The sequence below is a fragment of the Gracilinanus agilis genome, chromosome 1, assembly GCF_016433145.1.
Source record: "Gracilinanus agilis isolate LMUSP501 chromosome 1, AgileGrace, whole genome shotgun sequence".
Lineage (NCBI taxonomy): Eukaryota > Metazoa > Chordata > Mammalia > Didelphimorphia > Didelphidae > Gracilinanus > Gracilinanus agilis.
Genome location: NC_058130.1, coordinates 501,230,659 through 501,249,912, shown reverse-complemented (window position 1 = coordinate 501,249,912; position 19,254 = coordinate 501,230,659). Strand labels below are relative to the sequence as shown.

The window sequence follows — 19,254 nt, the reverse complement described above, 5'->3', positions numbered from 1 at the left end:
CAGGGAGGTGGTAACAGTGGATAGAATCAGGAAGAAAGAAGTGCAAATATGGTCTCAGAACCTTACTAGCTGTGTGACCCTGGACAAGCCACATAACCTCTGTCTGCCTCAATTTTCTCATTTGTAAAATGGGAATAATACCCATCTACCTCAGTCATTATGAGGATCAAATGAGATGATATTTGTAAAGTACTTAGCATGGTGCCTGGCATATAGCAGGTGCTTTACAAATTGCTTTCTTCCTTCTTTCTATGGCTTATGAGGCTATGTACAAGAACAGCAAGCTAGTTTGGAGTTAGTCAGTAAAATCATGGTCAAACCCCTGACAGGGAATTTAGAGTTGGGAAAGGATTTAAGTTTCCCTCCTCCCTCCACCAGGTGACAACTCTGTAAACTTTGAAAACTGGAAAGATCTTGCCCTAGTATCAGCCCTGGCAGGGAAGTCTGTGGAATGGTTGATGGGAGCACACGTATCAGGAACAGAAAGAGGTACCAAAGAAAGGTAGATGGAGGGTTCTCTAAGGGAACTGATCCTTTGAGCCCAGCACAGAGACACTCCTGGAGGAGCGTGGGGAGGACTTCACAAAGGACTGAGTCTGCACTTAGGGAGCTTATACTCTCTAAGTATGAGACTATGTCATTCCCCCCAGAGGATTTCAGAATAGCACACCCTCAGCTTGGGGGGAATGCTTCTGTGACACCTCTCCCCATGACTACTTAGTAAATAACATTTCTAAAAATTTATTGTCTGGCTGATAATCAATATAGAGTACACTAGTGGAACTCATGAGCAACAGGACTAGAAACTCCAGCAATCGTTGGGATTACTCCTAGAATCTTGAGTAGCAGGAGCAACCATCCTCTAGAGCCTTGGCTTATTAATACAAATGGGAGCTGTGGAAGTAAACTCCCAAGTGCAGCTGGTCAGGCACTAATGACCTTTGGGATCCAGCCAAGAGAGTGACTCACCTGTAGTCCCAGTGCTACCTAAAAATGGCGCTCATTCTGTGCTCACTTGCCCAGAGCCTGAGGTGGCATAAAGGAAAATGTGTGCAAATGGCACAACTCAATTTCCTCATCTTTTAAATTTGGAGGTTGGACTAGCCCCAAAGTTTTTTCTACCTTTAGCATCTATGGTCGTATTATGTATTTGTTGGTACCATATGTTAAGATTAAAATTCTCCAGAATTAAGATACAATCTCTAAAGAATTTTAATCTTAACAAATAGTAATATTTTTGAAATGTGTTATTTCATCAATCCCATGGTCTATTCTTTTATTTAATTTTTTACTGTAGGTGTGATATATATAGCACCCCATCCATACTCTAGTTTCTCATTTTTATAAAATCTTAATAAGAATGATTTAAATGTATGTCAAAGTTATTTCTGATGAAAATATGAAGAGGATAGGCTTTCTCAAACTATTTTCCAAGGGAAACCACGTCTTTATAATATTTGTTATATATAGATGTGCAGTCATCCTTTGACCTATTTCATTTCTTAAACCTGAACGATATTTTCCAATATAGTTTTGCCTTTCTTCTCTATGCCTACCTTCACTTGAAGTCATCAAGCATCCAAGTAGATGCTGACAATGCCCTAGGTGGCCCACCTTTTTGTTTTGTTTTTAGAGAAGACCTTTTACCAACTTTTATAACCATGACCTACTTCATGATTTGAGAAGCTACTCAATGAATTTCTAACTGTAAATATTAGGCTAATGGATGGACTAATCCCTTCATATGATTATATCTATTTATCACTTATTGCATATTGAAATCACAAGTGCAATCTTCATTTTGGGAGTTTCCTTTCTTGAATTAATATTTACATTAAGTGTAGTTTATTGTTATCCCTTTTGCTTTCATACTGACTTAATAGTTTTCTTTGAAGCGTCAACTATTGTAACCTTATAATCCACATGATAAAAACTTAATATGTTTGCTTTTTTCCCTTTTGAAATCTGACTGGACTTCCCCAACCTGCTTTCCCACTCTAATATAATAGCTTCTTCCAAGATCATTCTCAGAATAATTATTATTTCTGAACTGGGCAAGCTATTTAACCTGACATAACAACTACCCTGCTAGGTTACTAAATGTATGTCATCCCTAGGATAATTATGAGAAATGTCCCACTATGGATTTCCTCCTTTCCATTACCACCTCCCCAGATAACAACCAACTGTAGCTGAGGCTTCTGAGGGTATTGAATATGTGCCAAAAATGAGCAGTCCATATAATCTATCTTTAGATTTAGACTTTAGAAATCTAGAATTTAGAAAGACTGTTTATGAGCTCATCCAGGAGTATCCTAGCCAGTTATCACTCTCATATCCTAAACAACATATCATGAAGGGAGATTTTTTTTATTAATAATGATGTCAGAAGCAGATAACATTCTTCATAAAATTGTAGCAAGTACTCTTTGACTTTACTATCCCAGAACCAGGCTGGCTATCTCAGGGTTCTAGAGATGCCCTAAAATATTAAGAAGCCTCTTCTTTAATCCTATTAGATCAAGCCTTTCTCCATTGTGTTTCCCCTACTATTAGTCACCAGTGAGTATCTCCTTAATTCCTTTTAACTACAACATCAACTAACTTTTGTAAAAGGATGTTTACTTTAAAGATATAGTAAGAATGAAGCATTTTCCCTAATTCCTCCAGGATATGTCCTCCTTTATGTCAATTCAGTCTCTGGGCAAGTGAGCTCAGATTTAGCACCATTTTTACATAGCACTGGTCACATCAAGTTGCAGTGTGATTGCCAGATGAGTTCCTTTCTCAGCTGGATCCCAAAGGCTATTCTTTGTTCCTTGGAACATTAATGCTGGACTGTTTGCAAAAATAGAATAGACTCCCTCCTGGATAAGAAGATGCCTTGATGGCTTATTCTGATTTTTCTAAATTCATTCAAGATTAGTTCCTTCAAATTAATCTCGTTCACTGATTCCATCAGCAAAGGAATCAGACTAAGGAAAAAGATCCAATAGGAGAGATCTGTTAAATGAGAATGATTGAAGCTCAGTCACAGAATGGGTTTATATAAAGGACCAGCTCTATATCGACAAGGATTTGAATGGCCTGACGTGGCATTGGACGATAAGTACGAAGTAGAAACTTGAGAACAGTCGGCCAATGGTTAGCTCATGGCTGCTCCCTCAATCATGGAGCTTGGGGTTTATTTTATACAGTATTCAGGAGCTGTTTCTTACAAAGCACAATGGAGTTCACGGCTGCACAGACACACCAAGGTTACAGAATTACATCATGATTGACATATGACTTACAAAAATTTCTCCCATGAAGTTTATGCTCAAATGAGAAATTTTCCAAGGTTAAAAATGGACCTCATTTTATCTAAAAGTTATTTTAGTAAAAAGCTTCCATACTTCAAAAGATATCTTTAAAGAATGAGCCTCTAAGATTATGTGGGGTGGAAAGTACCTAGCTGAATATGAAGGGTGTCTGACTCTGCCTACTTTGACCATGGGCCATCTGGAAATAGATTCAGGGCCAGGGCAGCTTCTGCTAATTTCTTCTTTTTTCTTGGCTTGGAAAAATTGTTAACTCCTTAACTGCTGGTTTACTAAAAACTTAAAGCTATCCTAGAAAATTGGATTATAATGCTTTCCAATAAGAAAAGGTGTTGACCATAAAAGAAGCCATAGAGAGGAGTCCAAATTTTTATCTTAGATAAAATCATCCTGTCTGCGTCCTGACTTTCAGAGCAGAAAAATCAACGCATGGCCTTGCCTGGCTGTATCGCTCTTTTGATGGCATCCAGATAAAAAGGCTCTATTAAAGGACCCTGTTTCTCTCAGTGGCTTCTAACAGGCTTATTATTGAGTAACTCCAAAGAAAAATAAAATCAAGCTTCTAGTCTCAGAAAAGGTTGGTCCTTATAGCAGTCTCAGAGCATGTAAGACTCTTCACTGAGAAATTAGAGACCTGGGATTGACTAGAAGTCAACCCTCACCTTCAAATGAGAAACCAACTGTTCTGGTGAAAATACTTCCATGATTCCCTCATCACATAAGGCCATCCAACTAGAATTTGGACAAGTTTTTCTAAGTGTCCCTTTCTCTAAGGGGACAGCAAGATTTCTTTAGTGATCCATTTACCATAGGCAATCACCTTAGAAGTGCAAGCAAATTTTCTTTGAGTCCTTATTCCAAAAAGCATCTGAAATTTCCCCTATTTGGATCCCTGTCACTAAAGGGTATTCCATGTAGAATTCTAAATCCATGCAATTATAGGATAAAGACTTGGAGAAAACAACAAACAAGGTCAAATTAGCCTCAAAGATGAGCAATGATCCCCCCAAAAGAAATTGAGTACTATAGGTTAAATACTTTGGATTTCTAGCTATGCAGACAAATGTTATCCTATGGATTTATAAGTACATAAGAATCTCACAATAAGGTAAGCCATCTAGGTCTATTTAAAAAAACAGAAAAGAAAAATATTAACATTACTCAACTAGACACCAGTAATTAAGTGACACAAACTATGTTTCTGATATCAATATCAATCTTGTAGAGGATTCAGTTTAAGATAGCAAATAGCAATACTTGAACATCCAATGAATCAACAAATGCTTAAAAGGCTGAAAAATCATACTAACTGTTTTGTAGGGGCAGCTAGGTGGCCCAGTGAATAGAAGCCAGGACTAGAATCAGGAAGACTTGGGTTCAAATATGATGTCAGATACTTCCTAGCTGTCTGACCTTGGGCAAGTCATTTAATCCCTGAATGTCTAGCCCATACTTCTCTTCTACCTTAGAACCAATATTTAATATTGATTCTAAGACAGATGGTAAGGGTTTTTAAAAAATCATACCAACTGATTTGTGAAGGAAACACAAATTATAAAAAATGACTGTAAAATTACAAAGAAAAAAGAAAGAGAAAAAATTGTCAATTTTTCTTCACACGTACTAATCTTCTTTCACATAAATAAGAATGATTTTTCCTAAGACCCTGATGTTTGTGCTGGTACTTGTAGAAACATGTCACAACTGGCATAGGACCAGTAACTCTATAGGTCCAGAAGAACATACCCCTCATTTGCCAGGTCCCAGGAAGGTATCAGCAGCTTTCACATTCTCTGTATTTACTATCTATCAGAGATTCATCCAACTATACCATATTCTTTAGTAAACTCCATTGGAATAGACAGGAGTTATATTTTGTTTTCATCTTTTGGTGGCCAGAAGTGACACCCTGTAGCAATTCATTTTAAATATCATTTGCTGCTAAATTTTGAGGAATAGGTGAGAAAGTCAGTTTAGATCTCCAATCCTTGGAAATAGCCTCTCAAAACTAGGACATTGCTTTGGAAGACTTTACTTTGTAGTGTTATTTTTGCATAAGCTACAGACATCTTCATGCTGCTTTTTTTGTCTATGATCATCATGAATACTACTAGACAAGATGCCCAAGTGTGTCATGAAATGATGTTTCATAAAGACTTTGGATGGACAATGACATTCTAACTCCCTTGTTTGTCTTTCAAAGGAGAACCTGTGGGCCATTCTTCTATCTGGTTACCTTCCATTTGCCTTCTTTTGCCTTCTAGTTTCATCTTTTGTAAGAATATTGATATTGATGTGGTTCAGTTTCTCAGATTGTATATCAGGTTATTGGTCTTTTGATAAAAAACTTAAAGAGTACACAAAGGTAAGTTAATATTTATAGACTATATGAAAAACATGTGATCCTTCCCATCTTCTCTTTCCCTTTTCTGTTACTATATCATTTTTATTGTTTCATTTAATTTATTTAATATTTTAATATTTTAAATAATTAGTTTTAATTTAATGATTTTATATTTAATAATTTAATGTTTGGATATTTAATTTATTTAATTATTTAATGGTTCTTTTAATATTTTCTTTCAGTTCCTTCAGGTATTACTGACAACTTCAGGTATCTCCTAGCCTTGACTTCAGGCTCATGCTGGAAATTTACAGCTGTGCTTGCCAACATTTTTGCATCACAGATCATTCCTCCAAGGACTTACAACATGTTAAAACTTTGTTTGCTAATGAGTCTAGTACAGACAAATGATAGAAATAAGGAAGTTGGAGATTACCTGGACATTCTAATTGTAACAAGTGATACATTACTTGTAGATAGGTAAATATGCACAATATGTTTTTTTAACATTTATTAATATTTATTTTTTTGAAAAATTAACATGGTTACATAATTCATGCTCATACTTTCCCCTTTGCCCCCTGACTTCCCCCTCTCCCTATGGCTGATGTGTATTTCCACTGGTTTTAACATGTGTCATTGATCAAGACCTATTTCCATATTATTGATAGTTGCATTGGTGTGGTATTTTCGAGTCTACATCCCCAATCATGTCCACCTCAACCCATGTGTTCAAGCAGTTGTTTTTCTTTTGTTTCTACTACTGTAGTTCTTCCTCTGAATGTGGGTAGCATTCTTTATCATAAATCCCTCAGAATTGTCCTGGGTCGTTGCATTGCTGCTAGTACAGAAGTCCATTACATTCGATTTTACCACAGTGTATTGGTCTCTGTGTACAATGTTTCTCCTGGCTCTGCTCCTTTCACTCTGCATCAATTCCTATTTCGTTTACACACAGTTCACATGGAATTCCTCCAGTTTATTATTCCTTTGAGCACAATAGTATTCCATCACCAGCATATACCACAATTTGTTCAGCTATTCCCCAATTGAAGGCAATATGTTTTTTAAATTATAGTCTGATACTAAAACTATTTGTAAACTCATTCAATTAGGCTACATTATTCAATTAGGAACATTAGGATAAAATAACTTTAAATTACTTTAATATTAAAAGCATTCAAAATAGTTTTGTTTAATAGCATTAGAGAAAGTTGAGGGTTTTTTTTTTTTAATAAAGCTAAGATACAGGGAAATTGCCTTTAAATGTTTAAAGAATTCCATCACTTCATCCTTGCATACATCTACTCTCAACCTATTTTCCTACTCCCAGTCAAATATATATTGTTTAGGTTCTCTTTCCCCACTCCCTTTTCTCTTTCCTTCTAGTAAAAAAATGTTTTTAAATTGCTTTTACCTAAGAAATGAACTGCGAATTGGAAATCAGAATGGAAATAATAAATGAATTTCACAATTTAAAAGAATTTAGAGAGGTTCAGAGGGAATTCACAGAGATAGCTATAGGGATAGAAAGCAATATCTATAAAAAATAAAAAGGAAAATTGAAAGTATTTAGCTGGGAGAAAGGAAAGCTTGTGGATAACTTAACTGCTCTCTTTTTCACTGAAGATAGAACAAGAAAAAAGTATATCTAAATTTTAACATGGAGAAGGGTTGGGTTAGATGTAAAGAACAAAACAATGATAAATTGGTAAATATTGGAATCCCAAAGAAAATGTAGACTCTCCTGCCTAAGAGGTCTCTGAAACAGGGCAAAATTTCACCTGACAAGAATGGTTTAGGTAATTCTGCCTAAAGGATTAATTTATTACAAAACATCTAGGTGAAATGTTGGATAGAGTGATGGACCTCAAGTCGGAAAAACCTGACTTCAAATAATTTCTCAGACACTAGCTAATGTGATCCTGACCAACTCACTTACCTTCTCTTAGCTTCACTTTATCTGTAAGAATGAGAATAATAATAATAAGAGCACATATCTGGCAGGGTTTGTTGAAAGGAAGAAATGAGATCATATATAAAGTGCTTTAAAAATGTTAAGATGCTCTCTAAATGTCAGCTATTATGAGTAGAAATTGTATTCCTTCAACACATAAAGGACCTACTATGTATAATGAATTCATTGTGAAAGGCTTTGTAGGTGAGTGGAGGGGAAATAGGAAGATCAATGAGATGGCCCTTGTCTGGAAGGACCTTTGTTTTAATCAAGTTTGGAATTTTAAGGAAAATAGAGAGATCTTCACACTCTATTGATCTAACTAGATTTATAGAATATACAAGCCATAGGAACATAAAAGGAAATTGTCATGTACACTTCACTGCCACCAGCTGAATTCCCATCTTTGTTTAGCCTCAGGAAATGAGAGCGCACATCTGATGGCTTCCACTATGGTGGCTCTTTCTAGACCATAACAGCATGCCCATAGGATGGCCCACAGATTCTACAGTATGTGCAGTTTTATACTGAGGTAGATAAAGGATGCTGGAGCTTCTCAGAATGCTGAGGTGAGATAAGGCTAAATTAGGGAGTGGTAGAATTCTTGTGTAATCAGAGTCTGCACTTGGATCTTCATCCCTCACTCAGGCATGTCCTCTGTCCAGTAGGAAAGAAGGTTTTAATAGACTTGTATCAAAGACTTCCGATCTAATAGGATAGATAAGCTAAGTATGCCGATAATTATAAAATAAATTAAAATATAAGTTCATGAAAGGATAATCATAGATTACAGCAGGGAGGGATCTTAGAGGTTTCTACTGCAGCTCCCTCATTTCAAAGATAAAAAAAACCAAGTGAAGGGATTTGTTCAAGGTCATTCAGATAGTAAATGACAGAGCTGAGATTCATACAAGGGCCTTCTGTCTCCGAATGGACAACTGTTTCCACTGACATTCTCTCCCCCCTCCCCCCATACTATAATATCTGGCAAAAAAAAAAAAAAAAAAAAGAAAGAAAATTACCCCTTTTTATTCCTCTGACTTAATCAAGTCAACCATAATCCATAAACATTTTGATATATAAACTTTTGTATTAGCGTGGTATATGACAAAAGTACAGGGACAACATCTTCTAAAACATCATGATCACTGAATTAATATTGTTGCCAAAAATATTTTAAATAACATTTTTTCCCCTTAGGCTTTTGAACTTCGGTGTATGTCTTGTGCCTCGTGGTATCCGTCATCCAGCATCTAGTGAAATTTTCCCCACTCTGTCCAGAGATAAATATGGAACTGGAGTTCCTAGCATTCAGGCATGTAGTGCTTTGCTAGCCAAAGACAGCATCTGCTACATAGGAGACTTATTATCACATAAAAAGGAAAAACTTGAATTACTTCAATCCGGTAGGTCAATAGTTTTTTAAAGTAGTTGCTTCTTAGTCAATTAATGCATTCACATTCAGTGTCGAGAAGTGACATGGGATTTAAAGCAGAACTGCCATAATTTCTAAATTTTATGAATCAAAGTTATGAAATCATGAAAGGAGGAGCCCAAAGAGCTAATTTCCTAATACATAGTACAAACCCTCAGTGCTCAAAGGTATTAATAGATAAATTTGTGTTAAGTAGGATATTGTATTAAAAATGAAAAATATGTTACAGTAACAAAATTGACCTTTTAGGATTAGTGCTGGGTAAAATGGAAAAGTATGATGTGATTAGTTGGCCTTTTAGATTTAAAGAATTCTCTTTTGAATTCAGACAGTTTATTATGACAAAGAATGCTATCCACTTCCAGAGAAAGAACTGTTGGAGTCAGAATGCAGATCATAGCATGTGATTTTTCACTGTAGTTTATTTAGGTTTTTATTTGGGGGTTTTGGTAATATTCTCTTACAAAAATGAACAATATGGAAATATGTTATGCATGAAAATACATGCTATGTATAATAATAAAACATGTTATACATGGCAATACATGCTATATATGATAATAAACTAGATCAAATTGCTTACCAGCTTTAGGAAGAGAGAGGGAAGGAAGGGAGGAGATGATATGGAGCATGTAACTTCAGAACACTTATGAGGAAAATTTTTATTACACATAATTGATAAAATAAAGTATTTTTATAAATTCAGACAGGTTAGAGCCAGAATTGCACCCACTTTCTTTCTCTCTTGAGTAAGATTCCAACTTGATAGCCCAATTTTATTAAAACAACAATAAAAATCTTCTAATTACCTGGGTTCTAGTTCAACCAAAAATGTTGAGGAGTGGTCCAGCAGAAAGGAAGTGAACTGAGAGTGTCATAAAAACAGAGAGAGAAGGGAATATAGAGGAGAATGTGGTGTTTGATAGAGACAAAGACAACAAAGATGCCAAGATGGGTGAGGCATGAGAAAAGGCTATTCAATTCAATAATTAAAAGAATATTGGTAATTTTGGGGAGAGAAGTTTCAGTTGAATGATGAAATCAGAACCTCCCAGTGAGTTAAGAAGAGAATGTGAGGAAAGGAAATGTAGGCATTGATTGTAGACACTGTCTCAAAGACTTTAGCTTTAGGAGAGAACAGGCAGACTTCTTCAAGTGATATTCAACAATGAACCATATCTTTATCATTTCACTATTGTCTGAAAGAGATAGGAAATATAAAATACCACTGTGCTTATTTATTGTTTGTTGATTATGAAAAGCTTTTGATTCAGTAGAGCAAAGCTCCACCTTATAGAATCTTTTTTCCTCAGCTTTCTTTTTTAATATTCTTTTTTAATTATTTTAAACTCGATGACATCAGTAAATATTTTCCTTTGTAAAGAAAGGGAAAAAAGACTGCATACAATAATGTCAATTTCTTTTACCGATAGTTTATTTCTTAAAGTATATATGAATTTTAGCATGATTGTTCTAATACAGTTATGCTTGTCTTTGTCTCCTTCTGAACATCCTACCCTCTACTGATATTTTTGTTAATGCTTCATTGATGCTCCTTTTCTCTTTTTTGTTATCACTATCGCCAACTCCAGTCTCCCTACTCACAACTTTTCCCTACCCCCTCAGAAAAAAAGCATGAAAAACATTCAAGATTCTATTAAAAATAAAATAACAGAAACAACCCTGATCATAGACATAAAGCACAAGATAGGGAAATGCATGCTCACTGCTCTAAGGCAGGAGACCTAGCGTGAGGTCCTTCCGTTTGCAGATGGCATCATGTTAATTGCATCAATTCCTAAAATACCATAGAGCCTTGTGTAAGAAATCTGTAGTCACTCAAAAGAGTTCAGAATGATCATCCATGCAGGAAAAGTCCACGTAGATGAAGAACGTCCATTCCCTAGATTACAAAATGCACTTGCCTAGACAACCTATAGAATTCATCTTTAAGTCTACGTGTTGTAAGAGAAGCCTTGCACAGAAGGGGATTTGGGGATGTTACAGAGAGAGAGATTTGAAGGACAGGAGTGGCAGTTGGAAAGAACAGCAAGGAACTCTGGGAAACAACTGAAGAGGGGGAGTTCATCCTTGGACCCTGGACTGGATGGAGCTCATGCCTGATCTCAGGATTCAAATCCCTGAATACCTGAGGATTTCCCTGGAGCCTCAAACACCTGTGATTGAACCTGCTCTCCTGGAAAACAACTTAAGAGGGCTGGCTGAACATTTTCAGCGGCTTGAGGGGTCTTGCTCGGAAAGCACGCTGAGACATTCTGAAGACGAAGTTCTCTCTCTGTGCCACCTATAGAAAGACATTGCAACCTGTTATTTAGATTAGGTTAGCAGCCAGAAGGAAGAAGGAATCAAGAACGTTTTCTGGCTGGAGCTTTTTGGCTTTTGGCTTAGGCCAAAAGAGACTCCATACCATCCTTTGTGTTTAGACTAAGGCTTCCTGATCCCACTTTCCAAACCCTTCCTTCAACCTGCTCATTAAACCACCCTTTTGAGATAATAGTCAGATAAAATCCTTTGCGAGGGAAAAGGGCTTGTAGGGGGAGGAGTACTTAGGGGTGAAGGGCTCTCTGTAACCCCAAGCATTGTCAGAATCTCGGGATGTCTGTTATTGCTTTTCACCCTAGCTGGAGTTGACCAGGAGAGACATTGGGGAGAATCAGGCATAATCAAAGTCCTGACAAACCACCCAACCAATTTCCTTCAGTGTCCCTGCCCTGCTAGCCTCCTGCTTGCCTTTCACAACCACCATATCCAACACTGTCAGAGAGCAGCCATTTGTCTCTCTGTGAGGAAGGAAGGAGTTTCCTGCAGGGCCCTAGTCAATCCATCTCGACTAGGGCCAAACAACATCTACTAGGGGAAACTCCCTTTCAGTCCTTTTAATATTTCCATCCCTCCATCAGAGAACTCTCTGGGAGAGAGGGCAATCATGAGCGCTCTCCCCACTCGGGGAGGGATTTTCTCTGGAGGGGTTGTTTATTTGACTTTCTCTTACAACCCGCAAACCCATCACACCAGGGTTCTCCCTCTATCCTTTTAACAGTGTGTATATATTTATATATCTGTATATAAGTATTTATATCTCTAGGACCAACAATATAGGCACACAGGTTAGGTTCAGGGTTGAACAAGAGTAGAGGAGCAGGCTGGTTTGCCTTCAGTAATTGCAAACTCCTTTAAAGATTCTAAGATATCATCAAAGAATTGTAGGATGGGGGGAAGCTGGGTTGCTCAGTGGATTGAGAGCCAGGCCTAGAGATGGGAGGTCCTAGGTTCAAATCTGGCCTCAGACACTTCCCAGCTGTGTGACCCTGGGCAAGTCACTTGACCCCCATTGCCTACCCTTACCACTCTTCTGCCTTGGAGCCAATACACAGTATTGAGTCCAAGACTGAAGGTAATGGTTTAAATTAAAAAAAAAAAAAAAAAAAAAGAATTGTAGGATAGGAAGAGAAGATGGACCAGCCCTGTGGCAAAGATAAGGGATGACAAGTGAACCCTAGTACCCCCAAAATATTAGATGTGAGGAAGAGCTGAAGTACATTGATTAGACCCTCTAAGGCAAACGTGTGGGAACATGGACAAGAGTCACAACTGATGGGCAAATGTGAGCAGGTTGTTACTGTCATAGAAGGGACCATTATGTTGATAAGGTCACAGGTTCATTTGAGTATTAAAGAGATCATATTTTGTCCTTGACTTGGGAGAATATTGGTCTTTAAATGGTAGATATTAAACCTGTCTTCAAGCAGGAGATGAGAAAATGTACTGCCTTCCCTTATTTGCAGAGGTTAGGAATTGTGGATGTGCAACACCGCTGACCCTGTCAGACTCAGTCAACATGTTAATCTTACTAAGCTACATTTTTTCTTCTCTTTATTTTTTGGTACAAGGGATGATATGGTTCACTGGGGAGGAAGTAAGAAAGAAACTATATTCATAAATGAAGATGATGTCAAAAAGAAAAAATATAAATAATTCCAAGTGTTGTTTTCCTTTTGGGAGGAGTATCCTTGACCCCCTCATCCCTCCCAGCTAAAAAAAAAGATAAAAAGAACAAAACTTACCAATAAATGTGCATACGTCAAGCAAACTCCAGTGTAATTTCATTAATACATGTATATATTCCTTTACCTGATGCAGATTTTAGTCCCTGACTGTACCATAGGCGGTTGTCTTCCTGAGTTACTGTGGCTAAAAATATTGTTTATCAGTGGTAATCAACCCTCTTGTGACTTTTATAAATTTAGTAATCCCAGTACTTGGATTACAGAAACACAGTTCAAGAACCCAGGGGAACGTCTCTGTCACAGTGAGGTATGGGAACAGGATTTTAATGGATAAGTATTTCTCTCAAATAACAGTTATTAATATGCCTGGACTCAGTTTTAGAAAGCAGAAGCACTACAGTGTATATTCCTGGAAAGAAATACGGGGACGGTGTTGATCAGCAAGTTACCTTTTCAGTTCAGTCCAGTTTTTGGTCCTTTACTGATGTGGACTCATCCTCAAAAAGACATAGAAACTGCACTTTAATTGGACAAGTGGTAAGTATATCCTTTTTTTCTTAGAATGCTTTGCAGTGAATTTAGTTACTGCTTATAATAAATTAATATTAATTTTGATTTTGATAAAATTTGATATTGATAAATTAATAAACAAGTGTAAGCCTTTTTGATATAAAATTGCTCTATATTTTCAAAGCATTGCAGATGATAATGGTAAAATTGGGATTAAGAAAAATTTCAACTATTTCCAGCTTTATAAATAGCTGTGTGTCTACTTAGCCAGATAGCTATTATCAACAGGTAGTGAGAGGGACTGTCAAGGGTAAACGAGGTTTGAGGACTAGATCTGTGGTTTTGTTGGTATAGTTGCCTCCCTAGTGAAGTAATTGCCTTATCAATGCAAGTGGCAACTTACAGAGTTGCCAAGCACTGAAAGGCCAAGTGAGTCGCACAATTAGCAGGTATGTGTCAGAAGCAGAACTTAGATCTGGGTCTTACTGACTTTGAGCCCAATTCTCTGTCCTCCACGAAATACTGCTTCTTATAAGGTGATGCTCAACATTAATAAAGAGTGGAAAGAATTGAATATAAAATAAAAACTTTGCACCATTGAAACAAGTGAGTGTAAATAATTATTGGAAATTAGTTACCTTTAAGACTGGCCTTGGGCAAAATTGTGAAGCAGTTTTTCAGGGCTCTCCACCTCCATTTTAGCAGCCCCATCCTCCCTATTTAATGACCTCACACTGTCCCTGCTGCTGGCATTATTCCATCTTTTTTTTTTTTAAACATTCATTATTCCATCTTGACCTGCCACTCTCCATAATCCACTGTGACTCAGTCCTTCCTCCTTACCCACTTCCCCACCCCAAGCCCCATTCAAAACTGGCTCCTTCTCTAGAGCTGTGCCCAGTTCTTTGATAAGCTAATATTGGGTTCATATATCATCCCAACCTGGTAACATGATTAGAGGTTTTCTAAAGATAATGCTTTAACCTGTAATCTGTGAAATCTATGAATTTGGATATTCACCAAATATCGCTATTTTGATCTTTATTTTAATATCTGTTATCCTCAGTAAAAGGAAGATACTTTCTATGGACTAAGTAAAACATCTCACAATACATAGCACTATTTTTCAAATGTGTCAATGTTAAAATATAAAATAATTTTGAAGTATTTCTGAATTCCTAGCAGTTTATTGCATTTTCACAATTGACAGTTACAGTTAAGAATGTCCATGAACATTTTTGGTGAGCAGCAACAACAAAGTTGAGTTACTTCATCCCAAATATCTGTATCTAATGGGGAGATTTTTAGGCAGATCAATGGAGCAGAGATGGTGGGGGACATACCGAGGAAGGGCAGGCTTTAGGGGTCTTCCGGGTCATGCTACAGATTGCTGCCGACTCCACTTATTCACAGAGCTTCTCCTTATGCTATTGAAATTCTGAAATTTATGTGCAAGGCAACTTTAAGAGTTAATTAACACCTCAAAAATTCCCTTTATATAAGCTTGTCTTCTTAATAGAAAAATTAGACCAATTAAATACATTAAGGCTATTATTACTGAAAATATATAGGAAACATGGAATAGCAGATAGAAAGATGGCCTTGCAGCAGGAAGTGCTGCCTCTGACACATACAGTGGCCTTGGGCCAATCATTAGCCCTCTCAGTGCCTTGGGCAGTTGTAAATTACAGAGGAGCTGCTGATCTACATTAATGGCTCTCATTTATAAAGGGCTTTAATATTAGGCCTTCAATATTTACAAAACTATTTGCATATGTTATATCATTTGATCCTCACAGCAGCCTTTTAATTAGATGCCTTTGTTAGCCCCATATTACAGATGAAGAAACGGAGGTTGAGAGTTCAACCGTGCCTTGCTTAAACGTAATTTAGATTTCAGTAGTATCAAGTAGTGGCACAGTATGTTTCTAATTTGCAAATCTTGGACTTTCCTTTTTACTTGTTATTTGACATAGGATTTCAGTTTGATTCCCCCTAATCTTATGGATGCATTTGGACTGTTGGTTTATTGTAATGAATCATCTCCCTGCCACCCAATTCTTCCTTCTGTACAACACTGTTTAAAAAAAGCCATTGATCCTAAAAAGGTGCTCTATGAAGCATCTCAGAAGTTCACAGAACAAGATTATGAAAAGGTAACTAAGTATTAAGACTCTCACTAATGACCGTTAGATTTTGAAAATAGGCTTTCTTTAAAGATGTGTTTCTCTTCATTTAGGATCCCCATCCTCCTTTATTCTAGCATGTATTTCATTGATTTTTAGGGCTTGGCATAGAATCTATTTCCTAATCTCTGTTCTCAATTTGAGAATACTAATGTACTTTCTGTAATTAAAGTAATGAAATAATATTATCTGCATCAGAAAAATATTAACATGCTTGGGGGTGAATCTTTGTACATATATTCATTTTTTAAATTATAGAAATTATAAAAACATTAAATTATGTAATATATAATTAAAAATTTAAAGCACATAATCACCATATTTTGATGGTGTTTATAAAGATAAAAAGAGAACAAAACATCAAAAAAGCATAATCTCTTTATGATTGTTTTCTATTCTGATTCTAGGGAATGTCTAGCTTTCTGCAGGTCAAGGAATCTAATTGCTTCACAAATAGCCTATATATTGATGGCCAAAGACATAGGGAGAATTTTTTTTAATTATTAGGGTTGAAGAAATCTTATTTGATTAGCAAAATAAGTCAATTTTAAGCTCTGCTTCCAAAAATCATGCTCTGTACCCTGCCAAGCAAGTAGTTTACTTTTGAGAGGGGAATTGGCATAGATCTGGTAATGATTTTTATGGGTTCTGAAAGGGCTAAAAGATTTCACTATTAAGTTATATTGAAGGAAAATAGCCTCACATTGGGATAAACAAATCTGGCTGGAGTACAGGTGGACTTTGGGTTCAATGGGAAATGCCTTTTGACAAAATGTTGTGATAGGAAATAGTTCCATAGGAACAAAGGTGCACATGCAGGAGTGTGTGTGCAGCAAGGAGTGAGCCTCCCTGCCTGCACTGAAGGGGATGTGCTGACCAGTCATAGGAAAGAGGTGGCACAGGAGGCAGGGCTAGGCTGTGAAAGATGCTTGGAGCCAGACCAACAAATTTAGTCTTGATATCAGTATCAGGAACTGTCCCATTTTTTGCACCTGACAAAGAACTTGGAACATAATAAACACTTAATAATGCTCACTGAATTGAAGAGTGTGAGGTGATTGTCAATAAAAGTGGTTTGGGGAAAATTAGGCTGGCATGCAGATAGTAAGAGAGACAGATAGACAGAGGGAGAAAGACAGACAGAGATGGACATAGAGGGAGACACAGACAGACAGACAGACAGACAGAAGACAGAGTTAGCTAAAAGGCAGGCACAGAAATTCAGCTGTGAAGCTAGGATGGCAGGCCTGAGCCCCAGGGTTGAAGGGAATCCTGGAGACCATTTATTCCAGCCCTTACTTTTCTGATGCAGTCACTGAGGCCCGGAGAAGTGAAACAACTTGCCCAAGTCATTGTAGTGGCACCGTCTCTGACTCCGAACACACCACACTGATAAGAAGTGGGAATAATGAGGATGCTTGAAGCAGATTCCATACTGCCTTCATACTGCCTCTAGAAATTTATTTAAACTGTGTAAATAAGGGACAGCTAGGTGGCACAGAGGATAGAGTGCCAGACCTGGAGTCAGAAGGATGTGGGTTCAAATCTAATCTCAGACATTTCCCAGGGTACTCAAGGCAAGTCATTTAACCTCATTTATCTAGCCCTTGCCTTTCTGTCTTAGAGTGTTACAAAGTAAGGATTTATAAATAAACTGAATGAATTTATTAGAAATGACTACTTTGGATTTTATATGACTTAAAGAACTTCAGTCTTTTCAACTATTTTTAATTTTTAGCTCATTGCATTTGCAAAGAATCTACCTGTAGAGATCAGTGTGGAGGCAGAAAAAATGATTCATGGCTATTACCTAGCAAGTCGAAGAATCAGGACCGATTCTATACATGGCTCCAAGCTATCAGCATCAGCACTGAAATGCTTGTAGGTATTTTTCATATCTTAAAATCTTGATAACAGCAGGTATTTTATGTCACATTATAAAATGGTAAAAGATCTCTCATACTAGTGGATCCACCTAGGAAGCTTTACAAAAGGACAGTCAAAAACTGTATAGACTTGAAAAGGCCTAGAGAAGTTGTTGTCTACAAAGTAAGGGAGAACCCCCATGGAGGCCACAGATCCATGGAAATAGATTCTAAAGTCCTCTCAATTTTTGAGTTCTTCAGAAAGTACAGAAAATATGAAATCCTGCTGTTATGCTGTGTTGATTACAAAAAGCATTTGACATTAGAGCAAAGTGCAAACTCAAAAACATTTCTCCTGCACATTTAAGATGACAAGGTTTCTTGATGAATGCCACCACAAATAACTGTCTGACCACTTCCTGTTATTAATGTCAATTGTGCCATAAAATATTGAACCAAAGGAATTTGCCACTGTCATAAAAGATGTCCATTGCAGGGTTCAAATGAAAGGGGCATTCCCAATTGTAGAGGTGCTCCATGAGCTCCTTTTTGAAGCTATTGTGCTAATTTCATCACATCCCAGAACATTCTAGGACTCCCTCAACAATTCCATGACAACTGATCAGGAGATTCAGGAGAAATCTGAAGTGGCTAGCCCTTAACAATCTTCTGCCTTGGAGAAAGAGAGAAATAGAGATAAAGATAGAGACAGATAGAGGGGGAGAGAGAGAAAGGAAGAGATGGAGAGATGGAGAGAGAGAGAGAGAGAGAGAGAGAGAGAGAGAGAGAGAGAGAGAGAGAGAGAGAGAGAGAGAAAGAAAGAGAGAGAGAGAGAAAGAGAGAGAGAGAGAGAGAGAAAGTATTCCCTTTGAAAAAGGAGGAAAAAAAAGGTTTTGAAATTCTGAGATCCCATCTAATTGGCAAAAATAATTAAAAGTGAAAAAACAATGCTGGAGAGGTTGTTGAGAAACAGATATACTCATATTGCTGACAGATTTTCCAAATGGGAGAATTTTCTTAAAAGCAATCTGTTAGATTTACAAAATAATCATACCCTTTGACTCGAGAATTCTATTTCTGGAAATAAGTTTTGAAAGCATTGTTAAAAGGAAAAAGAACTGTCTGTTCAAATGTTCATATGAGCAGTATTATTTATAATTGTCTTTTTTAAAAAGGACAACTAGATGGTTTCATTATGGTATATCAATATGATGGAGTTCCATGGGATAATTAAGATTTATAAAGATGAAATTTTAAAAATCTAGAAAGACTGAAATAATGAGCATAAAAAACAGAATACATTAAGTACAACTATGTGAAAAAAATATAAAAAAGTTTGGTTATATATGAATAAAGAAAGTTGATGGAGAGTCAAAGTGACTCAGATTATTTTCATGTTGTATTATTTCATTTATTCAGTTATGTATAATTATAAGTTTCACTGGTTTATTGATGATTAGTTTTTTAGCATTGCTTTGAAATGATGCTAGAAATAAAGTTGAAAAAGATATTAAACTATGTTAGTCTTGAAGCCACTAACATCTACACCTTTGTGTTCTAATTTAATCTGTTCGAAATTTTCATTCCTATAAATGTTAAAGTACTTAGA

General features: G+C 36.7%; 1 protein-coding gene across 1 annotated transcript in view; it reads left to right on the top strand.

Annotated features, from left to right (window-relative positions):
- MCMDC2 (minichromosome maintenance domain containing 2) overlaps nucleotides 1-19,254 on the top strand; it is a 31,863-nt gene that overhangs the window by 10,212 nt on the left and 2,397 nt on the right. Inside the window, exons 8-12 of the mRNA XM_044657978.1 lie at nucleotides 5,907-6,144; nucleotides 8,822-9,027; nucleotides 13,461-13,621; nucleotides 15,571-15,750; nucleotides 17,519-17,661. Coding sequence (XP_044513913.1) covers nucleotides 5,907-6,144; nucleotides 8,822-9,027; nucleotides 13,461-13,621; nucleotides 15,571-15,750; nucleotides 17,519-17,661 — 928 coding nt within the window. The remainder of the gene's footprint in view (nucleotides 1-5,906; nucleotides 6,145-8,821; nucleotides 9,028-13,460; nucleotides 13,622-15,570; nucleotides 15,751-17,518; nucleotides 17,662-19,254) is intronic.